This window comes from Dermochelys coriacea, chromosome 2, assembly GCF_009764565.3.
Source record: "Dermochelys coriacea isolate rDerCor1 chromosome 2, rDerCor1.pri.v4, whole genome shotgun sequence".
Classification (NCBI taxonomy): Eukaryota; Metazoa; Chordata; order Testudines; family Dermochelyidae; genus Dermochelys; species Dermochelys coriacea.
The window spans coordinates 61,128,179-61,148,857 of NC_050069.1; the positions used below are offsets into that span (position 1 = coordinate 61,128,179).

At 39.3% G+C, this 20,679-nt stretch overlaps 1 protein-coding gene and 1 long non-coding RNA gene across 5 annotated transcripts in view; one reads left to right on the forward strand and one right to left on the reverse strand.

The window, feature by feature from the left end:
- Positions 1-20,679, reverse strand: part of C2H8orf34 (chromosome 2 C8orf34 homolog) — a 258,751-nt gene that overhangs the window by 15,504 nt on the left and 222,568 nt on the right. For all 4 annotated transcript variants that reach the window (XM_038389172.2, XM_038389171.2, XM_038389175.2 and 1 more), the window contains exons 11-12: positions 12,018-12,138; positions 4,751-5,241 (exon numbers count right to left, since the gene is read on the reverse strand). In XM_038389172.2, the coding sequence (XP_038245100.1) occupies positions 4,751-5,241; positions 12,018-12,138 (612 nt within the window). The remainder of the gene's footprint in view (positions 1-4,750; positions 5,242-12,017; positions 12,139-20,679) is intronic.
- On the forward strand, positions 691-19,612 carry LOC122458661. The gene is made up of 3 exons (XR_006278774.1): positions 691-702; positions 7,102-7,104; positions 19,287-19,612. It is a non-coding gene; the product is annotated as an uncharacterized LOC122458661 (long non-coding RNA).

Consider the following 20,679-nt stretch of genomic DNA (forward strand, 5'->3'; position numbering starts at 1 on the left):
TGCCTCTCTGAGGTTCAGCAAAGAATCAGCAGCCCAAATGGGATGGGGAGACTTTAAGCTACTTTTGTGCCATTTCAGTCCTGGTCTGCTTCAGGAAGTGGAGTGGTCCCCAAGTTAACTTAGACAATCCTCAAGGCCTGTCTAAGATTCAGCAGCCTCTCAGGGCTGTACTATGGGCTGCAGCTCAGAATCTCGACAAATCTGTATACTGTGGTTCGGAGCCCCTCCATCCCCACCACACCAGCACCTGTGTTGGGGAGAATCCACCCCTGTCCAGATCCAGCACATTAGGTCCCCTTTATGCCATTCCAGCCCTCTTACCCAGGTAAAGGGATCTGAGAAAGGATAAGGATCTGGCTCTCTATTTACACCCATGTAAATCCACGGTAAGTCCACTGATATCAAGGGACTTGCTCTGGATTTACATTAGGCTAGCTGAGAGCAGAATTTGTCCCTTAAGGTTTAATGCTTCACTCGATGGTAAACTCAAACAAGTTAAACTTTTCTCTTGTTAACAGACACGTTACAAAAAAATGTATATATACTGAAAACAACTTTTAGTTATTCAGACATGCAAACTGATCGTAAAATTCCATTTGTTCAAGAAATGAAACTGAAAACAAGAAAGTCAATGGGGCTCTTTTCCTTCAACACCACTTCATGAGAACTATAAATGAACTGTGTCAGACACTAATGGATTCTGTCCTGAACAGAGAAACATGAATTCAGTGTTTCTTTTTCAAACTACATAAAATACTTAAGGAAACACTAAATGCCTAAAAAAGGTATGTACAAAAGGTTTTAAATCCTTGATTTATTAATTTTAGAGATATAATAAAAGCTATTTCTCCAGGTAACATTTCTGTGTTATAATTCAATTTGCCCTTGAACAGAGCTGGTAATATAACACACCTGCTGGTGCTGTATAGTGTTATCTATTCCAAGAGACAGGCATTCATATGCTGAAGTACTCTGATCATAAGGCAACTTATAATTCTTTTTGAGGGGGATCAAAGTGCTAAAGTCTTGGGAATTTTTTAAAAAAACTTAACAGTTGACATGTTAAATCTTTGCCAAATTATTCAAAAATTGTTCTGGATAGAATATGGGCTCTGTCACAAGCCAAAGAATAATTTCTCTGGATTTTATTTATTACTAGTAGTTTCTTTTCAGATTTCAGTCCTTCCTTACATAACTTTGATGCACATTAAAAGCTGTACAGGAAATGTACTCAGAGCACTAACAGATATTTTTAAAATAGCGTTTACTGAATTAGTTCATCATCTTTTAACAATTATTTTTGTAGAGTTACTCCTGATTTACACCCAGGTAAGTGAGAAGAGCAGATTGCCTGTTTTCTTTTTTCTCAAGCTGTCAGGCTAGCATCCTGTACAGTAAATGCAGTATAGCCATGGTGCACTCTCATCTAATGGAAGTTCTTCTTTCATGGCATGTGCCTAGAAGGAACAAACTTAACTTTTCCCTAGCGCCTATACTGAAATGGGAATGGAAACAATCACTATCGGTTATAAAGGCTGCAAAACAGTTTCCAATGTGAAATTCCGTTTTCATATGTCAAAACTTAACCTAACCTCTCATGCAAATTTAAAAGGAAGAGCTAGGCCATAATTGCCATGGAATTTTTGTTAGGGTTCCTGACCCTTCCCAGCAAATCCTCAACAATGTGGTTGCCCCTAGGATACAAAGTGGCCTTTTAATTGACCAAGAGGATTCAGCAAACTTCTCATTGTAGACAGCTGCCTGGGAGAGCACTGGGTTATGTTGCATTTCTCTCCCAGCTGCACCAAGTGTCATGGGGCAGAAATGCTTATTGGGTATGTTCAGAAAGCCTACCTCTCCTTTTCTAAGCATCCAGGAGCCAAGGCATGTCAGCCAGCCAAAAAGGAGTACCCACAGCTAACAGGGCAGTGTCCCAATCACAAAGATAGCAGAGGTCGCATTGCTCTGGTGGCCAGGCTCTGTCCCCATATTGTCTGGGTAGGTAAGAGAGTCGTGGGCTGCTTTTCCCAATTAGGGGGCAAGGGGCAATGACTGTGCAGTTGCTATTGCAGCTTTTCCCTCTAACCACAGCCATCCCCAGTGGATGTCCCAAGGGTGACTCTGCAAAGTATTGGAAAGTTATTCAGGGACATGGTTAGCGAGTGACAAGTGGGGCTTAGGGCCAGGCCACTGGCAGCCAATGTTCCATTGCCCCCAATAAGCAAAGGAAGGCCACCTGGGAACAGAAGCCAATGAGGAGAAGGCAGGCAGGTTTATGAGGGACTTCCAGTACTGCTTGGGGATGAGGAGGTAGATACCAAAACTTGGGCAGGTGCCACAGCAAGGGAAGATCAAAATCAAGGACTATCACAACTACAACCATAACAAGACTGCAGGTGTCAGAGGCCTGCAGGTGTCTGAGTTGTCCCTTCATTTTTCAGAACAGATTAGAAGAAAGCAGGTGAGAAGGTCACCCTAAGATGACACTTGGTGGAGCTCATATGCTCAGTGTTGTAATTTTGTGGAGTGTTGCACCTACCCTGCCACCCTTAAAAAGTTGGGGTGTTTGATATTGCATGGGCAGAGCTCCGCTTAAGTCCAGACTTTGGTTATCTCCTGGAGATCCTTTGCACATTTAGGGTTATCCCACATCTTTTCATTGCTAATTCTTTTTGCATAGGAAGTGCCTGTACTATAGCCAATGCAGATCCCCAGGATGGAGAAGGCAGTCATGGACTGTTGGAGATTGGGGTTTTTTATGCCATACATCAGGAATTATTTAATACGAATGGGGATTCCTAATATTTAAATTTCTTCCACTTCCTAGTTCATCTTATAATTTTGACTCTAAGCAGGTAGGAATTGTGGGACGCAGCGTTATCCACTAGACCACCTCTCAGACAGGAACACAGCTAGGTTTTGAAGTGGATAAGGTTAATGGTCAGATGGCTCCTGAAATGAGCCTTGCTCATTTGGATGGAGTTTCCAGGGTATGGAGAAGCTGCTGGTTAAAATCAAGCAGGACTGGACCAGTTTAAGGTTCTATGTTTTCCAGGCAGGAGGAGCATGGTCAAATATGCTGACAATGGAGAGCAGTCTCCCTGCCTGCCACTGTAGGAAGGCCCAGGAAAACATGAAAACCATGGCCTAGCTCTTCCTTTTAAATTTGCATGAGAGGTCAGGTTAAGTTTTGATATATGAAAATTGAATTTTACATTGGAAACTGTTTTGCAGCCTTTATAACCGATAGTGATTGTTTCACTCCCATTTCAGTATAGGCGCTATGTAAAAGAAGAGGATAAGAGGGAAAAGTTACGTTTGTTCCTTCTAGGCACATGCCATAACCAAGTGAAGAAGCACTTTGGGTGGGATTCACAGGGACTTAAGCACTTGTCACTTTAGGAGCCTAAGTCCAACATTTAGGCACCATTGGTATTCACAAAAGCCCTACTCAGCTACTGTCTAATCCTGTCGGAGCCTAAACTCCCTAGGTCTTTAAGTTTATGGCATTAAAGACCCCCCAAGACATCTAAATGTCAATGTCTGGGCATGCACACAGCTGCAGGAGTGGGGAGGCTGAGTGGCCAGGCATTCTGGCTCTTGGAAGGAGGCTGAGCAGCCAGGCTCTCCCTGTCTCTGGCAGCTGGGCTGCAAGGCTCTTGTCAATTTCACAAGTGATTTTTTTTTCCCCTCAAAAACCCTTCCTGCAAAAAAATCTCATGTTTGTGGCATTTCATTTCAGTCCATTTAAAAAATGCAAAATTTTTAGTTGGGAGGAATGTCAGTTTTCCAGTCAGAATAAATGGGAGTACTGGCTCCCTACAGTACTGGCTCTTCTACAGCTGTGGAGTCACTTTTGCCTCAGTTTATCCATCTGCATAGCATAGTTGAGGCCTGATAGGGCTTATTGGATCATAAAAGTATCAGGCACTAACCTCTATTTTTTTCTTCTTTCCAGAACTCTCTAAACAGCAGCAATTTTTTATTCAATTTTTGCTCTAAAAATAATTCACCTGATTTGACATCTTTTATGCCCTATGTCATTTCCAACCCCATTTTAAGGCCAGTAATATACTCTCATAAATAGCTCATCTAAAGGAAATGCTAATATAATTCTGGAAAAATAGCATTACAGATTCTGTACTAACCATCCTATTTTAAAAGTGTTCTAAATTTGGTAATTAAATTTCCAAAATAACTTGTCTTTCTTTTCACCGCAGACTAATAATGTAAAATCCACTACCATGTAAGAAACGAGCTTTTTATTTAATGCTATGGATCAGCCCAGTTTGCAAAGCAGTATTAAACTTATTAGCTACTGGCTCTATTATGTTAGCTTTTTTTCTCATTTCAAAGTAATTCTGTAATATTATAAAGCAAATCTACCAATTCAAAACTTAAGTAATCATTATTATCTGTCAAATATTTGAGTGGCTTTTCTGCTGGATAAAAGTAAGATTAGTCAGCTCTGTGAAAAAATAATTAACCCTTACATTTCTAAACAAATCTTGATTAAAATTCCATACATAAGCAGTCGCATAGAAATCATATTGCTCTCAGTGGGCATCGATTCTGCTGTAGTTTACCAACTTTTACCAATAAAAATAAAATCAAGTTTCAAAGTAAATAAATATATTTATCCAAGTCTAACTACGAGGAACTAAAATACAAATAAAAAACCCTCACATCCTAATTTTATAGTTTTTATGGTCTTAAAATTAGTAAAATATAAATATATTAAAAATCTTACTTCTGACAAACTGATTCTTTGAGGGACAGTTCCTATAACATCTCCGCTCATTTGTACAGCTAGTCCTGAAGGAGTGCTGAGGGTCCTCCCAATTTGACTCTTAGATGTTAAAGACCTGCTTCTTTGCACACTAAGGATTCCTTCCTTATTTCCCTGGTTGCTAGAGGTAAGAGGTCGTGGCAACAAACTATTTGGGGTTGCAGGTCTTCTTCCTGGAGTCAACGGCGTTGGAGGCCTGTTGTTCTGCATATTGGGAGTCTGAGGCCTGCTGTTTGAGATACTGGAAACCTGTACTCTGCTGGTAGTAGGGACCGGTGGTGATTTGTTTCCTTGCAGCTGTAGATGAATATTTTTCCCTGTTTGACTTGGCACTTGAGGCCTTGAATTTTGGCCTAGTGTGGCTTTAAGATTTCCTGTATGATGTGATGTAACTAAATTAATATGTGAACTAGTACTTGCTTCTTCCCAGAGTGCTAGGTCCTTTTCAATGTCTGCACACAGAAAAAAGACAACAGTAACATTAAAGTAAAAAAAAAGGATACATTGGGGACTTGTCCACATGGAGATTTGGTGCGTGTCAAGCCAGGGTCTGAACGTACAATGCTCTAGCCTGCTGCACACTAAACTGTCATGTGGACCCTGTGATGGCGCATTAAAAGTTTCATAGGGTTCTTTGATGTTCTGCTGTTTGAAACAGTAGTTCAAAGAGCATTTTCAGTATAGAGTCTATATGGACAGTTAGGTACAGCAGGCTAAAGTGCTGCAGATATATACCCTGGCTTGCTGCACACTGTCTGTCCATGTAGAGAAGCCTAACTTATATACGATAATCTCTTTTCTTCATGATTTTAAAATTGATTTAAAGTATGAATGAATGGTCCATGCAGCTTGAGGTTATGGAGAGAGAACCTAGTCAGCCATCCCTGTGAATGGAAGACAGACAGAACTAACAATCCAAAATATATATGTTTTTGCAAGCCATTTCTCCTTCAAAGTTCATACCTCGGAAATAACATCACTTTGTAATTATCTTTTCTTTATATGAAAAGCATTAAAACCAATAACAACTTCCATTATTTCTCCCAAGTTATATTCCTTTAACTTTGGTGAGGTTACTCTTTAGTAATAAATAAAGACGTGCAAAACTCTGGCTCTGAGCTAACATCAGCTCTTGTCAGGGTAGAATCTAAACCTGATTCACAATCTGAATTTTACTCTTGAATCCTATCCTTATAACTGACCAAACACGCTTGAACTCTGGTGTGTTTGGAATTTTGACACATTCTGGATCTGAATTTTGTGGCTTCAATCTATTTTAGCATCTAATTCCACAGACACATAGTTTGAAAATGCACAGGTTTCACTAACTTCAGCAGAAGCCATGCATTAGAATTTGGTCCATAAAGGGGTGTCAGCTTTACACAAGCCAAACACTCAGTCAGTTCAGCGGGAGTTTCCCTTTCTAAGGTATAAAAAATAAAGCCCTATCTAGGCCAGGACAATTCAGTGTTAGTGAAGAATCTTTGCTTCTGAATTCATTCAAAAGATATTTATGTTTCTAATTTACAGGTAAATGATATCATTACAGTGTGTCCAAAAAAGTTCAAGTAATGGTGGTTTGGTACTTTACTATGCTAGCAAAATGAAAGCCCTCACAAGTAAAAATGTCAAGGAATTTGACAAAACATTCGTTGAATCATCTAGTTTATGTTTCACCACCGTTGTCAATTTCATACCTTCACTGGCAGATGACTCTACTTAACTTTGTTTTGATACACACAATCGGTTTCCTTTAGAACCAATAGCAGTACCATTTTGCTTTAAACAGTATAAGCAACATTCCCAGCAGGTGGGAACTGGCATAGCCCAATGGACTACAAGCTCTGTGTATAATGAAGCCTCCAACCCACAGAAAATCTGCATTGCATTTGTGACTTGACAGCAAAGACTTCAGGATACCAGGAATCCTACCACAATCCCAAATCTGATTTTCCAATACTATAATTTAGAATCTATTCTCATCCATTTCCACCTGTGTTTACCAAATATGCACAGTGTCTATACTATACATTTAAAAATTTTGAGTACACACAAGTAGAATTGGTCTGCATTAAAAGGTGCTCATATTTTATTAAATATTTTACTCATTTACTTTTTTTTAAATAAAAAACCATAAATTGTGTCTGCTAGTCTAAAATAAGATATTCAGCATGTTAGAAGACTGGTACTAAAGAAGATGGACTCAAATAGTCAGTGAAATCTCAAAGGATATAATATCCAGACTCTTTAGTGATCAAAAGTTTTCCTACTAGCAAATTTACAAGGGTCATTATTGTTTATATATTTAGTAGACAGTTAAGGATATTTCTTATTGTTGCTTTAAACTTAAAATAACTTAAATGAAACATCGACCTCATTAAAATCAAGCAGTTGTTTTCATTTTACCTTTTGAAATAATTACTGTATGCTTTAAGAAAAAATCAATACATGTCACTTTGAAATTTATAAGATATCTGGTTCAAATCTCAGGGGTCAACAAACAATAATGTAAGTTTCATAATTTAAACCAAATGTGGTATGTCTTTTTTAAGTTATAATTAACCTGTATTATTGCAAAATGACTAAGCTCTCTAACTTCCTCGCCTTGATTAAGAGGAGATCATGCTGGAAAACTGACCTGGAATATCCATACTTTACTAAGAGTTCTATAAATATCATATTCTTTGTCCATGTTTCCATGTTTTTAAATTAGTGATTGATTCTACAGAAAAAGCTATTTTAATCACTTTCTCCATATATAATTAAAAAGATTTCCACAACAAAACTTTTCAGTTTTATTTAATACATACCACATCTGTGGATTTTGCTTCAACATCAACTTTTCCAACTAAATGAATAAACCTAGTTTTGAATTTCCAACACTACATTATTATTTGATACACATCAAATACTGTAGTTGGGACATGACTTGGGATTTTGTCAGAAAACCTCCTGTTAATGTTATTTAAATGAAAATAACATGTGGGTAACAGAGTAATCCAAGGGCTTCCTACTTACGTATCAGAAATACCAGAACAACAGTGTGATTCACAACACGTTCATAAGGTTTTTAATGCATTAAAAAGTTCTTTTTGTGATAAAACACATTCAAGAAGAGGGCAGTGACCACAGAACTATTCCTTCAAACTAAACAGAAAAGTTGCCTGAATTAGCTACCAACAAAAAAGCCTCTCACCCTGTGTATAATATAAAGTTGACACTGGACAGCTGTAACTTATGTGACTGGCATTTAGATGAAAGCATTACTGTGCAGTCTGCAGGGAAGGATGTGGGGCACTGTATAGGTGAAAATTTGAACCTGCTAAAAATGTTGCATTCATATCTGCTGAACCAAACCCAAATACTGCAAGTTTAGATTTTGTAAATAAAGAGAACTGGCCAGACTAGTCTACATATTCCAAAACCCCATTCCTAATACACAGACAAATGGAGAAAAACAGTCACAGGGAAACAGATGATCAACAAGACCCATTCTCAAATAAAATAAAATAAAATAAAATAAAATACCTAGATCTCATATAGCACTGTTCAGCTGTAGATTTCAAAAGCACTTTACAAAGTAGCTTAATATCATTATTTCCATTATACAGATGGGGAAACTGAGGCACAGGAAGGGGAAGTGACACGCCCAACCCTTGGGTGTGGTAAGCAGAGGGAGGGCTGGACGTGAGGGAGCAACCAGTCAAGACGATTTTGTGACCCTGTACCTTATCCCTGGAGTACAGGTAGTAGAAGAAGGTTGGCCATGGTTAATTGACCAGGAAGATTCTGTATTCTAGTATATCCAGCAACAGGGAAATAGACTATCAAAGGATTCTACAACCTAATGCCAGCTCCCAACAACCCAAACAATTGGGTGAGGACAGATAAGACATTTCAGAATATCTCATTACCCTTTCTGCTGGTGCCAGAGAACTGCAGTGGAGTATGAGGGAGTTACATTTATTTTTATTTTATAAATATGTACCCCAGTTCACCTGTTTGATATTATCCTGACAGACTGAAAGGAGTTAAATCAAAGGAGGCTGTTAGAGGGGGAAAAAACAGGATATAAAACAAGGGCAACAATAAGGTCTGGCCCAGACAATACTAAGGGTCCTTGAGGAAACAATGGGGAAATGATTAGACCTTCCCGCACCTAAGCCTAGGATCAAAGAGGGTATTAAAATCTTGACAGTGCTGGCCTATGGAAGAAAGGGGATTGAGTGGGCTGTCAGCAGCTGCTGAGGGAGAAGATGCTGACAGAGACACTGAGAATGAGACAAACTGAAGCAAGCAGACTGCCTCTCCCAACTGAGAGGTGGGAGTAACTGGGTTGAATGGAATTTACCAAAGCTTGCAAGGTAAGATTAAAGTTCAGGTAAGGAAAAATAGGTACATAGGTCTTTTCTGTTTCTGTTTGTTTGTTTTAACTCTTTGCTTCGCATGTTTTGTACCTTTTGGGTGAATACATAACGTTTTGTTTTGAGGAAACTGTTTTTGAGCTACTTTAAGCAGCTGCTGTTACAGGCTCTAGGAGGAAAAATGCTTACAGGAGCTAGACACAGATGGGCCTGTCATATTAACAGGGTCAGGAATCAGAGAGGCTGCCATCTGGAGTCCAGTCCCAAAGTAGCTGAATTGCATGGTCGACCCTTGAGAAAGATGCAGGAAGCCAGGCCTGTCACCTAAGAGATGCATTTGAGAGAGACAAAAAGAGAGGTCTAACATGCAGCTCAGCCTGAAGCCATGTCAGTGGTACATTATCAAATCACCAGAAGCAGCAGGATCAAGGGGAAGAGTTCTAGATTCCACAGTTCCATAAAGACATGGGTGAGTGGTCATCAGACCATGCGCACTGACAAATTTGGGCAGAGCTAACTTTGATTGCTACACCAAGTCAGACCCCAATAAGTGGGGGGGAAGGAGCAGGCTTGCTTTCAACCCCAAAAGTTTACAGAAAGGTAAGATGCCCCTAGAATTTGCAGAAAGGGCCTTCTGGGCACTCTGACAATCATGACGGTGAGGAAACCTCCTGGGATAAGTTATCATGGGGGAAAGCAGGCATACCAACAATCCCAAAAGTTGCTAAATGGGCTCCCTGGCTGCACCTAGAAGTTGAATAAAAGGAATGATAAGCTTTTAGGCTTCTCAGAAAAATGAGACTGGGTAAATGCAGGTATAGTGGGAGGGAGGATAGTTAATTAGGCTAAGGACCTCTATAGGTGTCAGATATTTGGATTAAACAAATGCAAATTCCAACCCTTTGTAGGAATTTTCACATTTGCTTACTCAAGTCCAGGTCGACAAAGAGTAAACGCTTTGTGTGATATCACCTGGGCCAGTAGAGAGACAAGGTTAGTTTAAAACTATAAAGTCATAATACTCTATTCTGTTCCAGCCCCAGCTACGACGGCTCCCAGAGCATAGGGGAAGTGCAGCAACTCTGCTCTGCTGGCCCACTGAGGTTAGTGGGCTATGTCCTTGCCAGGGCTTTCCCCAGTGCCTTCACAGAAGCCAGTCTTGAAAGTAGGAATAGCTATATAGAATCCTTGTTACCACTGAGTACAAGGACTCTGTCCCGGTACAGGGGACTTGGGAAAAGAGTAGTGGAGAAGCTCATAGCTCCCTCTCTCTACCTTGCACACTTGTTTAGTACAATCTGGCCCTGATTAAGTTTCTCAAGATTTGGCCCAAGAAGACAAGACCCTCAAAGTCAAAGTTAATTCAGGGAAGTCCTATGACCTGTGCTATTTGGGAGATCACACTAGATGATCACAGTGGTCCCTTCCAGCTTTACAATCTATGAAATATGAAAATCAAGTCTTAGCAGATCTGCAAAGCAACATTTTGCTCAAAGTCGGATAAAATTCAACACAATAATTTTCCTGATCTGTTAATACTTGGAAATGTACAAATAAAAACTCTTAGTCCTTAGCACGCTCAGCCACTAATTAACTAATCCTCACCTCACAACTGCCCTCTGAGGCTGGTATTGTACATTTTACAGAGGGGGGAATGGAGGCAGGTTAAACAGCTGAGATTAGAATTCAGGAATTCCTCGCCCCTAAGATCAGGATGCCTATATTTATTTCTTCACATCTAAACTGCAGAAGCAGCCAAGTATTCGGATCCTATAGTTCTGTGGTTACTAAGAAAAAAGTGATCTGAAATTAGGTTTATATCATAACTTACCTTTTTTTGCCTGTGCCACATCTTCATGCCTCCCATGTCACATTTGTTAAAAGACAAGCTTATTATTTTTTATGGTGTGGTCATGAGGACTTCAATAGCTCAGACATAGGTGAGAAGTTTTTCGCAGGAGTGGGTGGGTGAGACTCTGTGGCCTGCGCTGTGCAGGAGGTCGGACTAGATGATCAGAATGGTCCCTTCTGACCTTAGTATCTATGAATCTATGACATGCAGCACATATATAAGAGGCCTGCAGGGCCCTATGTGTGCCCTTTAAAAGGATGCATACTGCAAAAATATTTTCCTGTTATTCATTGTTTAATTTAACCAATAATCCAGAGTAAATTGGATTTATTCTACAACTGAAGTGGTGTATGTTTTGAATCATTTATCAAATATTTAAAGCAGAAGCAAGAAAATACTCATTACAATGAAAAAACGTTGAAACTGTATTCTAAATTTCCCAATACATTTTTCAAGAAACAATGAAAATACTTTCACCCAAACTTTGGTTTATTTTACTGTATTATTTAAAAAATTACCACTATCACTACTGTAGCAGAGATTCTATTATGCACAGTGGCCCTAATCCTCATCAACCGGAACTCCCATTAAATCTCACAGAGTCCTGGCTGGCTCATCCCTCAGGCCAATGTTTTATTAATACACTGGTCTGCTGAAGTCTTTTGGAAGATTTTACCCTGGAGGTCTAGCAACAATAATTCACTACCACCTGAAGTCTGGCTGAGCTATGGGAATAAATATGTAATGAAATTGTCAGGATAGTTTTTTAATTACCTTACCATATACAGTCAAATTTAAAATCTTTGGCTTCAAATAAATGTCCTTTTCACCCTGTTCAACTAAATAGCAAACTTACAGAAAGAGAGGTTACAATTCAATTTCTCATCCACTTTTGTCAGTGTCTCAGCCAATGTTTCCTCTCCTTACTCATAAGAGTAGTCCAACTGATTTCAGTGGGATTACTTGGGCGAGTAGGGTTTGATGTTTCGTAATTCCTTGTCCGTATACGCACCAGCTAGATGTTTTTCCATGGTCTGCAGTTCTTTAGCGGCTAAGGAGTCTTTCAGGAGTTTCTGGCTTGGAGACCCTCCGTTTCTGGCATACATGACATCCACATTCCAAACAGGTTGATACTAAATGCAGGTAAAAATAAAAGGGAAAACTAGAATCTTTAAATGTAGTTTTACATTTATATCTAAAGTATTAAAAGAAAGTTGGAATGATATGTTCTCTTGTTAATTTAGGTAATTAAATTAGATGTTAATTTCGGTAATTAAATGGTGCTTTAAAGTTTAAAGTGCAATTAATAAAAATGTTGGCTTTATATAAAAATATTCATTGTGAAACACTATTTATTTTAGGTACACATGGGTAAGAGATGGATTAGATTTAAAATATATAATAGTTTAAAGCAAAGATATACCTGCATCGAAACTGGTACTCAAATTGAGGCAGCATTATCAGACCAAATTCTGCAATGATTTACACTCTGTGTAGTCCCATTGACTTTAGTGGGATTGCACTTACTTTAAATCAACGTAAAATGTGGCCCAATATCTCTGAAAAGCAGCACTTCTGGAAATATCTCTGCATTTCCTGACCAACATTTCCAATGCTGTTGTATCATTGCAAGTAGTCTGCCTGTCAGGAAAGGTAACTAAATCATGGCAACATTATAAACCTTTTGGAAGGGATCTTGGCAAGCAAAATACCTACCCAGTCATTCGACTATTGAACACTGTGATATTCAGTTACCTTCAGGTTTTTGGAACTGTTCAATATGCTTTTAAAAAATGTCTTCAAAAACATAAAACTATGGAGATAAACTTGATAAGTTTTTTTATCTGTTTGTTTGAGATAAACTAAAACATATGACCAGATGTTCAGGTCTTAGTCATAAATACAATAAGCAAAAAGATTAATTAAAAACATATCAGAACATAAAGTTTACTTTATTACATTGTCAAAAATATTTCATCCAAAGACTTAGTGTTTTTTTAAACAGTAAAAACTAGTTGTATGTACTGTAGTCACCTTTGCTATTTTCCCAAGAAATAAATATAATTCTTCAAAATACACTGTTATACAGAACATTTTATATTATTTCAGATCTATTCAAAACAATGAACACCACCTTTTAAGTATCCGACTCTTGTGAAGTATAAATTCTTTGCTAGATTTGACCATACAACTTTACAGTGCTATGCTGATAAAGAAAAATCCAAAATTTTAAGGTCCAGATTTGCACAGGAAAGAGAAACTGGCCATATATTAAATCATATCAATCAACACTATCAAAACTGTTCAAGATTTTAATTGGCATATTTATTTAGTGATGTGATTTTTTGGAATGATGGTACTATTTTCAGTTTGCAAATTTGCTTCCATAGCACTCCCATTTTAATTAACATTATTCCTATTTGATCCCAAGTGGTAAAGTAGAATATCTGGAGAAGACCTTAAACTATACACATGTAGATCTGATTCTGCTAATTTCAGATATATGAATAGCCCCCACTGGTCCTGATCCTGAGAGGTTTTGAGCATCTGCAATTTCAGTGGCAGCTGTGAGTTCTTAGCATCAGACCCAATGAACTCATTAGGACTATTCACATGCATGGAATTACTCACATGAATCTTGAAGGATTAAGACCATAGTTATTTAGGGCCAGATTTCAATATTTTTACTTCTGTTGAATAACACCTTATTTTATGAGCTGTTCAATTAAAAGCAATGGGGCTACCCAGGGCATAAGGAGTTAGTAAGTGTGTTCATTGTGGGGAAAGGGATCAGAATGTGGCCCTATGTTATAGTTTTATTATTGAGTATTTAGATATATTTTCCTTATATAAATGTCCATGTGTATGTTTGTGTATGTTTATGTCTGTACAGAAACACACACACACACACACACACACACACAGTATATGTCTTTGTAACTATAGAGAGTCATACAATTATGCACAGAGACTCCTACATGAAGACATACACAATTTATGTGAGTACACATATAAATGATAGAAATATGCATGACTTAAAAAATATACACCCATATATTTGCATGCATTCAGTATATACCCATACACATTTTCATTTATCCAAATTCTTCCATCAACATATGCCTTCAACTGCCAGTGAAATTAATGAATTAAATGAGGGTCGAATCTATCCTTCAGTTTGTGATCAGTTTATCAAATGCTTTTGCAACCCACACAGCTTCTGGGAGTGGTGTTCTGTCCCATCTAGTGGTACGGAGACCACGTAGAGAGAGTTAAATGAGTCTGCTCTACAGCTTTAGCTAACAACCAGTTGGCTTTTAGCTCATGCAGTAGAGGCTCATGCACTAAGCTCCAGAGGCCCAGATTTGATCCCGCCCAACGACGGCCAGGGTCTATCGGTGTTATACTTTGTCATGTTTTGACGGAAAGATCTAGAACAGTGGTTCCCAAACTTGTTCCACTGCTTGTGCAGGGAAAGCCCCTGGCGGGCTGGGCCGGTTTGTTTACCTGCCGTGTCTGCAGGTTCAGCCAATTGCGGCTCCCAGTGGCCATGGTTTGCTGCTCCAGGCCAAAGGGAGCTGCTGGAAGTGGCGCAGGCTGAGGGACGTACTAGCTGCCACTTCCAGCAGTTCCCATTGGCCTGGAGCAGTGAACCGCAGCCACCGGGAGCCGCGATCGGCCGAACCTGCGGACGCAGCAGGTAAACAAACCAGCCCAGCCCGCCAGGGGCTTTCCCTGAACAAGCGTCGGAACAAGTTTGGGAACCACTGATCTAGAGTATATGCAACACCATCAATATCAGTAACTACCAGTCAGGCCATAATGTGCCAAAGGCCAAAGCAATACTGCATCATTACTTACCAAGTACACAAGGTACTAAATATTTGAAATTTAGTGATAAACATTGTAAATAACCATGAACATAAATAGCACCATATAAATACATTCATTTGATAACGATATGAATGAGAATGAAAACCAGCACAAATAAGCCAAAGGTTATTATGATCATAAAATGTTGTGACTCTTGTGATCGTTCTCTGATGCTGTGTATTTCAGGGACATACCAAAGTAGGTTTCAATCATTTAGGAGGCAGAGCAGGGATAGCAATTTTTCATAAACCCTTTGAATGAAAATGATTTATATTTTGAGGGCCACATTCACTTCAGAGTTTGCACTAGTGTAAACCCTGCTAAGGGTCCCTAGTGTTCCCATCACACAGCTGTTCCAGTTCCATATGTTGAGGAGCCAGCATGGCCTGAAAACTGAATGGCGATGCCTAGAAAAGGGGGCATGACCATGGTGGCAGCACCCTCTTAAATGCTGCTAAACCACCGGAGACCTTATGTGGTTCTAGCATGATTTAAAGCTGCCCCTCCCTCCTCACAGAAAGCCTTATGGCAGATGGCAGCAATAACAATATGTAAATTAAGATAAACCCTCAGGGTTACAAGGCACTTTTGCTGGTGCAGCAAGGTGTAATTTACACCTCCCTGTGCCACTTTACAGAACTTTTGGCCAGGTATAGTACAAGCAGACCAATACAAACTTGCAATCATAGCATAACTTTACTCTGAAGCATAACAATAGTGGAGCCACGTAGTGCTATATTATAACCTCTTGATCTCCTTAAAAACACACTCCAGATTATTTCTATGCAAACATTACAACTTCAGTTAATTCAAATTTTAATCAACAGTGACAATGGTAGATCCCGCTTATTCCTTTCAACCTGGTAGGTTTGGTCAGTGTTGGATATAAATGTTGGTGTTTTTAGTTTATTTAATATCTTCTTTGCCAGAATATGGTTCCAACCTATGCCTTATGTTTAATGTTTCATTACATTTTACAAATGGATGTTTACATTAATAAGGAGTTTTACATCTCAATACAAGGAAATTACTGAAAGAACATCCTTGTCATTTTTACTTATGGAAATCATATTGGGCCCATTCACCAACTTTGAACCAAGGCATGGTGATGTAATATAGCATCAGAAAAATGTTAAAGCAATATTGTCAAGAGATGTGCCAACTTTTAAGGTCAGCCATATGTCAGTATTTTGCTAAGGTTTTTTCCACATCTTCATTATGTCTTCACATACAATCTGTTTATTTTGGTACTCTTTACTTAGACCACTTAGCCAACAAATACAAAGGAAGAGGCCAAAATTTAATCAAGGCCTTAACTAATTCATTGCATTTTTGAAGAATATGGTAACTTAGTGGGCTGGAGGGGGTTAGGGGAAATCTGCTATAGTGACAAATTGCTCATGTTAGCAAGAGTCGTAGTAGATGCTTCAGTCATAGTACATGTTTCAGACTTTAGCACATTAGCTTGGTGCCAAAAGTCATTGATGATATTCCTTTTGTAAGAAATATGATACACATTAAGGTTCTGATCCTGCAATTCAATCTACAGATGTGAAGTCCCACAGACATCTATGGAGTTCTGCTCAGGTGTAGTGATCTGATGCCAGGATGAAGGCCTAAGAATTCTCAACCTCTAATATAACATGCTTTACCAGAACAATGTAGGACACTCCAAGAGGAGAAGCTGGCTTCCAGCAGAAAGCATTCCTTCATCTTTTAAGAATGCCTTTTATCAGAAATATAGAGCAGTTTAACGTGTGATTTTCAGGGAGTATATTTTTAATTATAGACTACAGCATCCCCTATGAATTCATAGAATAAGATGAGATTTTAAGATGTGGAGGTAGCCTGCCTTTAATTGACAGCTTCCCTGCAGTCAAGAACAATTGGCTCCAAGAGCAGCTTGCAATGAGTAATTTTAGACTGAGGGTAAGAGTATAGAAGACAAATAAAAGATAAAGAAAATTTCAAGTGGAACTGTCTGGTTGCAATAAAACCAAGGTATTTAAATGGAAAATGCAAAAATATTAGAATTTGCCTAGGATTGCATTAGTAATTAGTTCCCGACAAGTTGGAAATATAAATAAATTTTGATTGAACTTTATGTTACACATATTTTTGTTCATTAAGTGAAAATTTTACTATAAGCTTCAGTAACTAATACCACAACAAAGAAAAACACTCAAACTTTCTCATATGCAATTTGCCAATTCATATAAAATTAAGCTTAAATAAAAACATTTGTCACAGATACCTCCAAATACAGTCAAATAAATCCATTTTTCAACAAATTATCTGTGAGTGTGCACTTGTGATTAATCCTGACCAGGAAGGTGAGAAGGACGGTTGTTATTCAAATAGCTAATCTTTCTGCACAATATCGCGTGAAGGTTTTTCACACAACATTCATTTTTCTATTAGAGTTCACCAACTGTTTAATCTTTCCGTTTCCACAATCTGCTCAAGCACACAGGGTGAGCTAGTCAACTTGGTTCTTAAGGTAATTTAAAAATAATAATCCTCCTCAGAGCTTTGTTGCGTATTGGCAACCACTTCTAATCTCTATCTTCAACATTAGGGCCCGTTCTACTTGAAATACCATGTAACTGAAATTACAAGCTTTCTGCTCTGCATGGCAGCCTGCCAGCACATTGCATACCAAACATACAATAAAAAAGAAAAAGTTGAGCTAGTCCTTTCGACATTGAGGTTTGAGCTAAATTATGACTAGCTTTCTATTTACAGAAATAAAATACATGGGCATCAAGGAACTACACATGCTTAAGTATGTGAAATGTAAGCAAAAGATTGATTTCATGATGATTTAGGCTGTCTTTTAATCTTTGTTATTTTGGGGTGGAAATCTTGGATTTGTGTTGCCAAAAATATTAAAGTCTTAAAACTAGAATCATCACTGGCAAAAGAGTAGCCCTTCCTACATTTAAAATTAAATTTAAAAAAAGAGAAAATGTTTGGAAACTTTAATTTAAAATTAAATTTTAAAAAAATCTTGAGGCTTTTTAAATTAAGATTATTTGGGGCTAGGGATGCACCCACCCTTCCCATTATATGGCTAATCCTGCAAAATGCTGAATGTCTCCTCAGAGATGCTAAGCACCCTCACAGCCACCATTGATCTCAGTAGGACCTCTTGGAGCTGAAGGACTAGGCCTTTAGTTCTCTTCTAGAACTGGGCATGCCTTGGAAATCTAGTGGTAGGATAACATGAAATGATATTTCTCCTAATACCAGTCACCTGGATCAAAATATAGCAGTGATGCTCAGATTGAGGTTCTTTAATGTGTCTCCTGCAGCTCTTTGATATTAAGATATTAAAACTCATGATATTAAAACACTGTGTGATTTAATTATTAACCAATCAGGATAAAATAATAATACCTGGTCAGTCATTTTGCTGAGAGAATAATATACATATATATGTGTATATATATATATATATTAAATAAATGATTCTCTCAGCAAGATGACTGACCAGGTATTAGTATATATATATATATATAGTGCTTTTACCCACCTTGCTTTGAAACGGGAGTAGACGAAAGCCACCTAGGGAAATTTTAGTGTGTGGCAGCAGAGTCCACATGGACAGTTAGTGCACACAGGCCAGTGCAGGATAGATTTACACTCCAGCTTGCCATCAATTAAGTGTTCTTATAGACAAGCCCTCAATCAGACATGCTCCAATCCTGCATTATGGAGAGACAGTAGTCTCTTCGTAGTTAAGGTTGTAACCAGCTTTACATTATAATACCTGACTATGACACCTCAATAATTTCTGCAAAACTAAACCTGAAGTGTCTTAAATTTCAGGTGAAGCAGTTATGGTGGTTTTGAGATATGTATGGTATTGATAAAGACAAGGGGACACTGAGGACAGGTGCTTTTGAAAATATGCATTGGAGTAATGCACAGTCTTAACAGTGTGCATGAGTGATTACATTCTTTACAAAGCATGCATGGCTGCAGTTTAAGCTTTGCAGAGCAGCTGAGAGGCATAGACTCAATCTCCTAAAATCAGCAGATTATTTAATGGCAAGCAGCCAGGACACCCAGACATAAGCTTCTCAAGGTATTATCACTGAGGTGTCCATACCCTACAGTCTTTTAGCTCCTCGGGGAATTTTCAACAGAAAGAGTCAGGACACTGCCAAGCTTCTAAGCTCCACAGGGCACTTTCAGCAAGGGTTGACATTCAGCCTGCTGGCTACCTGAGTTCTACATGGCTCCAGTCAGGGCAGCACATGAATTGCAGAATTGAATTCCCAGTCTCTAAAATAATTGACAAAAGAAAAGGAAATTCAAGCACTGAGCACCCAAATGCTGGCAGGCATGAAAAAACATGAACATCCTACTTAGCTGGTATTATTGGAGACCAATGGTATGGGAGTGTAACCCCCAAGGAGATTACCTAGATTCCTGGGGCTCTGTCTGCTGGCAGCTCAGGGAGAGGCACACTGTCCCTGGTAGGGAGGGGGAGCCAAGACAAACTCAGAGTCTGCCCGGCACCTAATAGGGAGTGAGATGCCTCTCCCAGGCAGTTCAGGAAAGGGGAGAAGCCACATTTGAGTTAGTCTGGAGCCAGCCAGGGCAAGGGCAGGACTGGCTCTGTGGGGAGCTGATGAGTCCCAGGGCTGCATGCAGGGCTCCCCCAGAGAAATGGCCTCAAGGGACCTGAAAGCAAAATTCCTCAGCTAGGCTTTTCCTTCTCCCCTGATTCCCAGTTTGTAGAGTTTTGCTGGGAAACTTCCCCAGCCAGGCTGAGTTAGCCCTCCAGCTCCCTAGGTGAGACCAGTCACCACATCGTCAGCTCTGCTCTGTCTGCTAGTTCAGGGCTGCTGCCTGCTGTGTGTGTGTCTGGACCCTGGGGTAGGAGACTACAGTTTGGATTTTAGTACAGTTCTGTAATCCGCACCTTGAGCCCTGCACCCCTTTCTGGTGAGGGGAAATCCTGGGACCGAAGCTACCTGATTCTTGCCTGAAGAGGATTCCTGCCAGCAGAGATCAGCCCCTCTGCAGTGACCGAGGAGTCCAGAGTCATCTCTGAACCTGAGGATCATTCATGGAGTTTGAGAGTGCACCATCTTTTAGTTAGTCAGTCAGGGAATATATTTTGGGGACCCCGTACTCCCTGAACTGTGTCCTCAAACCAGTGAGTAAGGGTTTGGGGATTTTATAACCTGCTGCATATTAAACCTGTGAAGGGATTTACCACCACCTCTCATTTGTGAGTTCTTTGAGCTGTGCTGAACCCAATCAGCCACACTGCTAAACCACTGCAGAGAAGAATCTTCAAGGGCCAAGGGCCCCACCAAAGTATGCGAACCAACAGGACACTAATCTTCCATTTGCTACATTGAGTCACGAGGAAAGTCACAGTTATTAGCAGCGTGGGCACCGGTGAACCTAAAAATAGTGTTTTACCCTGTTATATTTGTCTCCTGTTTAATATAATTATTGTGTTGAATATATGGTATGTGTTTGTGTTATTTCTTAGAAGTCTCCAACTATCTGGCAAGTAAGTGAGGATTACCCTGTGGTTAGAATTTTCCTCCCAAGCTGCCCTGGTGATCCTGCCAGGAAGGAGCAAGGTGGGTGGAGGCACCGCCAAATAAATTCAAAGGAAAAAATAAAGAAGATACACCCTGATGTGTGGGTGGCAGGATCGAGAAGAACCCAGACCTGTCCATCAAAACCTGTAAGCAGATTGGCATTAAAGAAGGTAACCGGGTGGAGAGGGGGCACTACAGAAGGAAAAGGCCTGGTCAGCGCAAAAGCAGCCA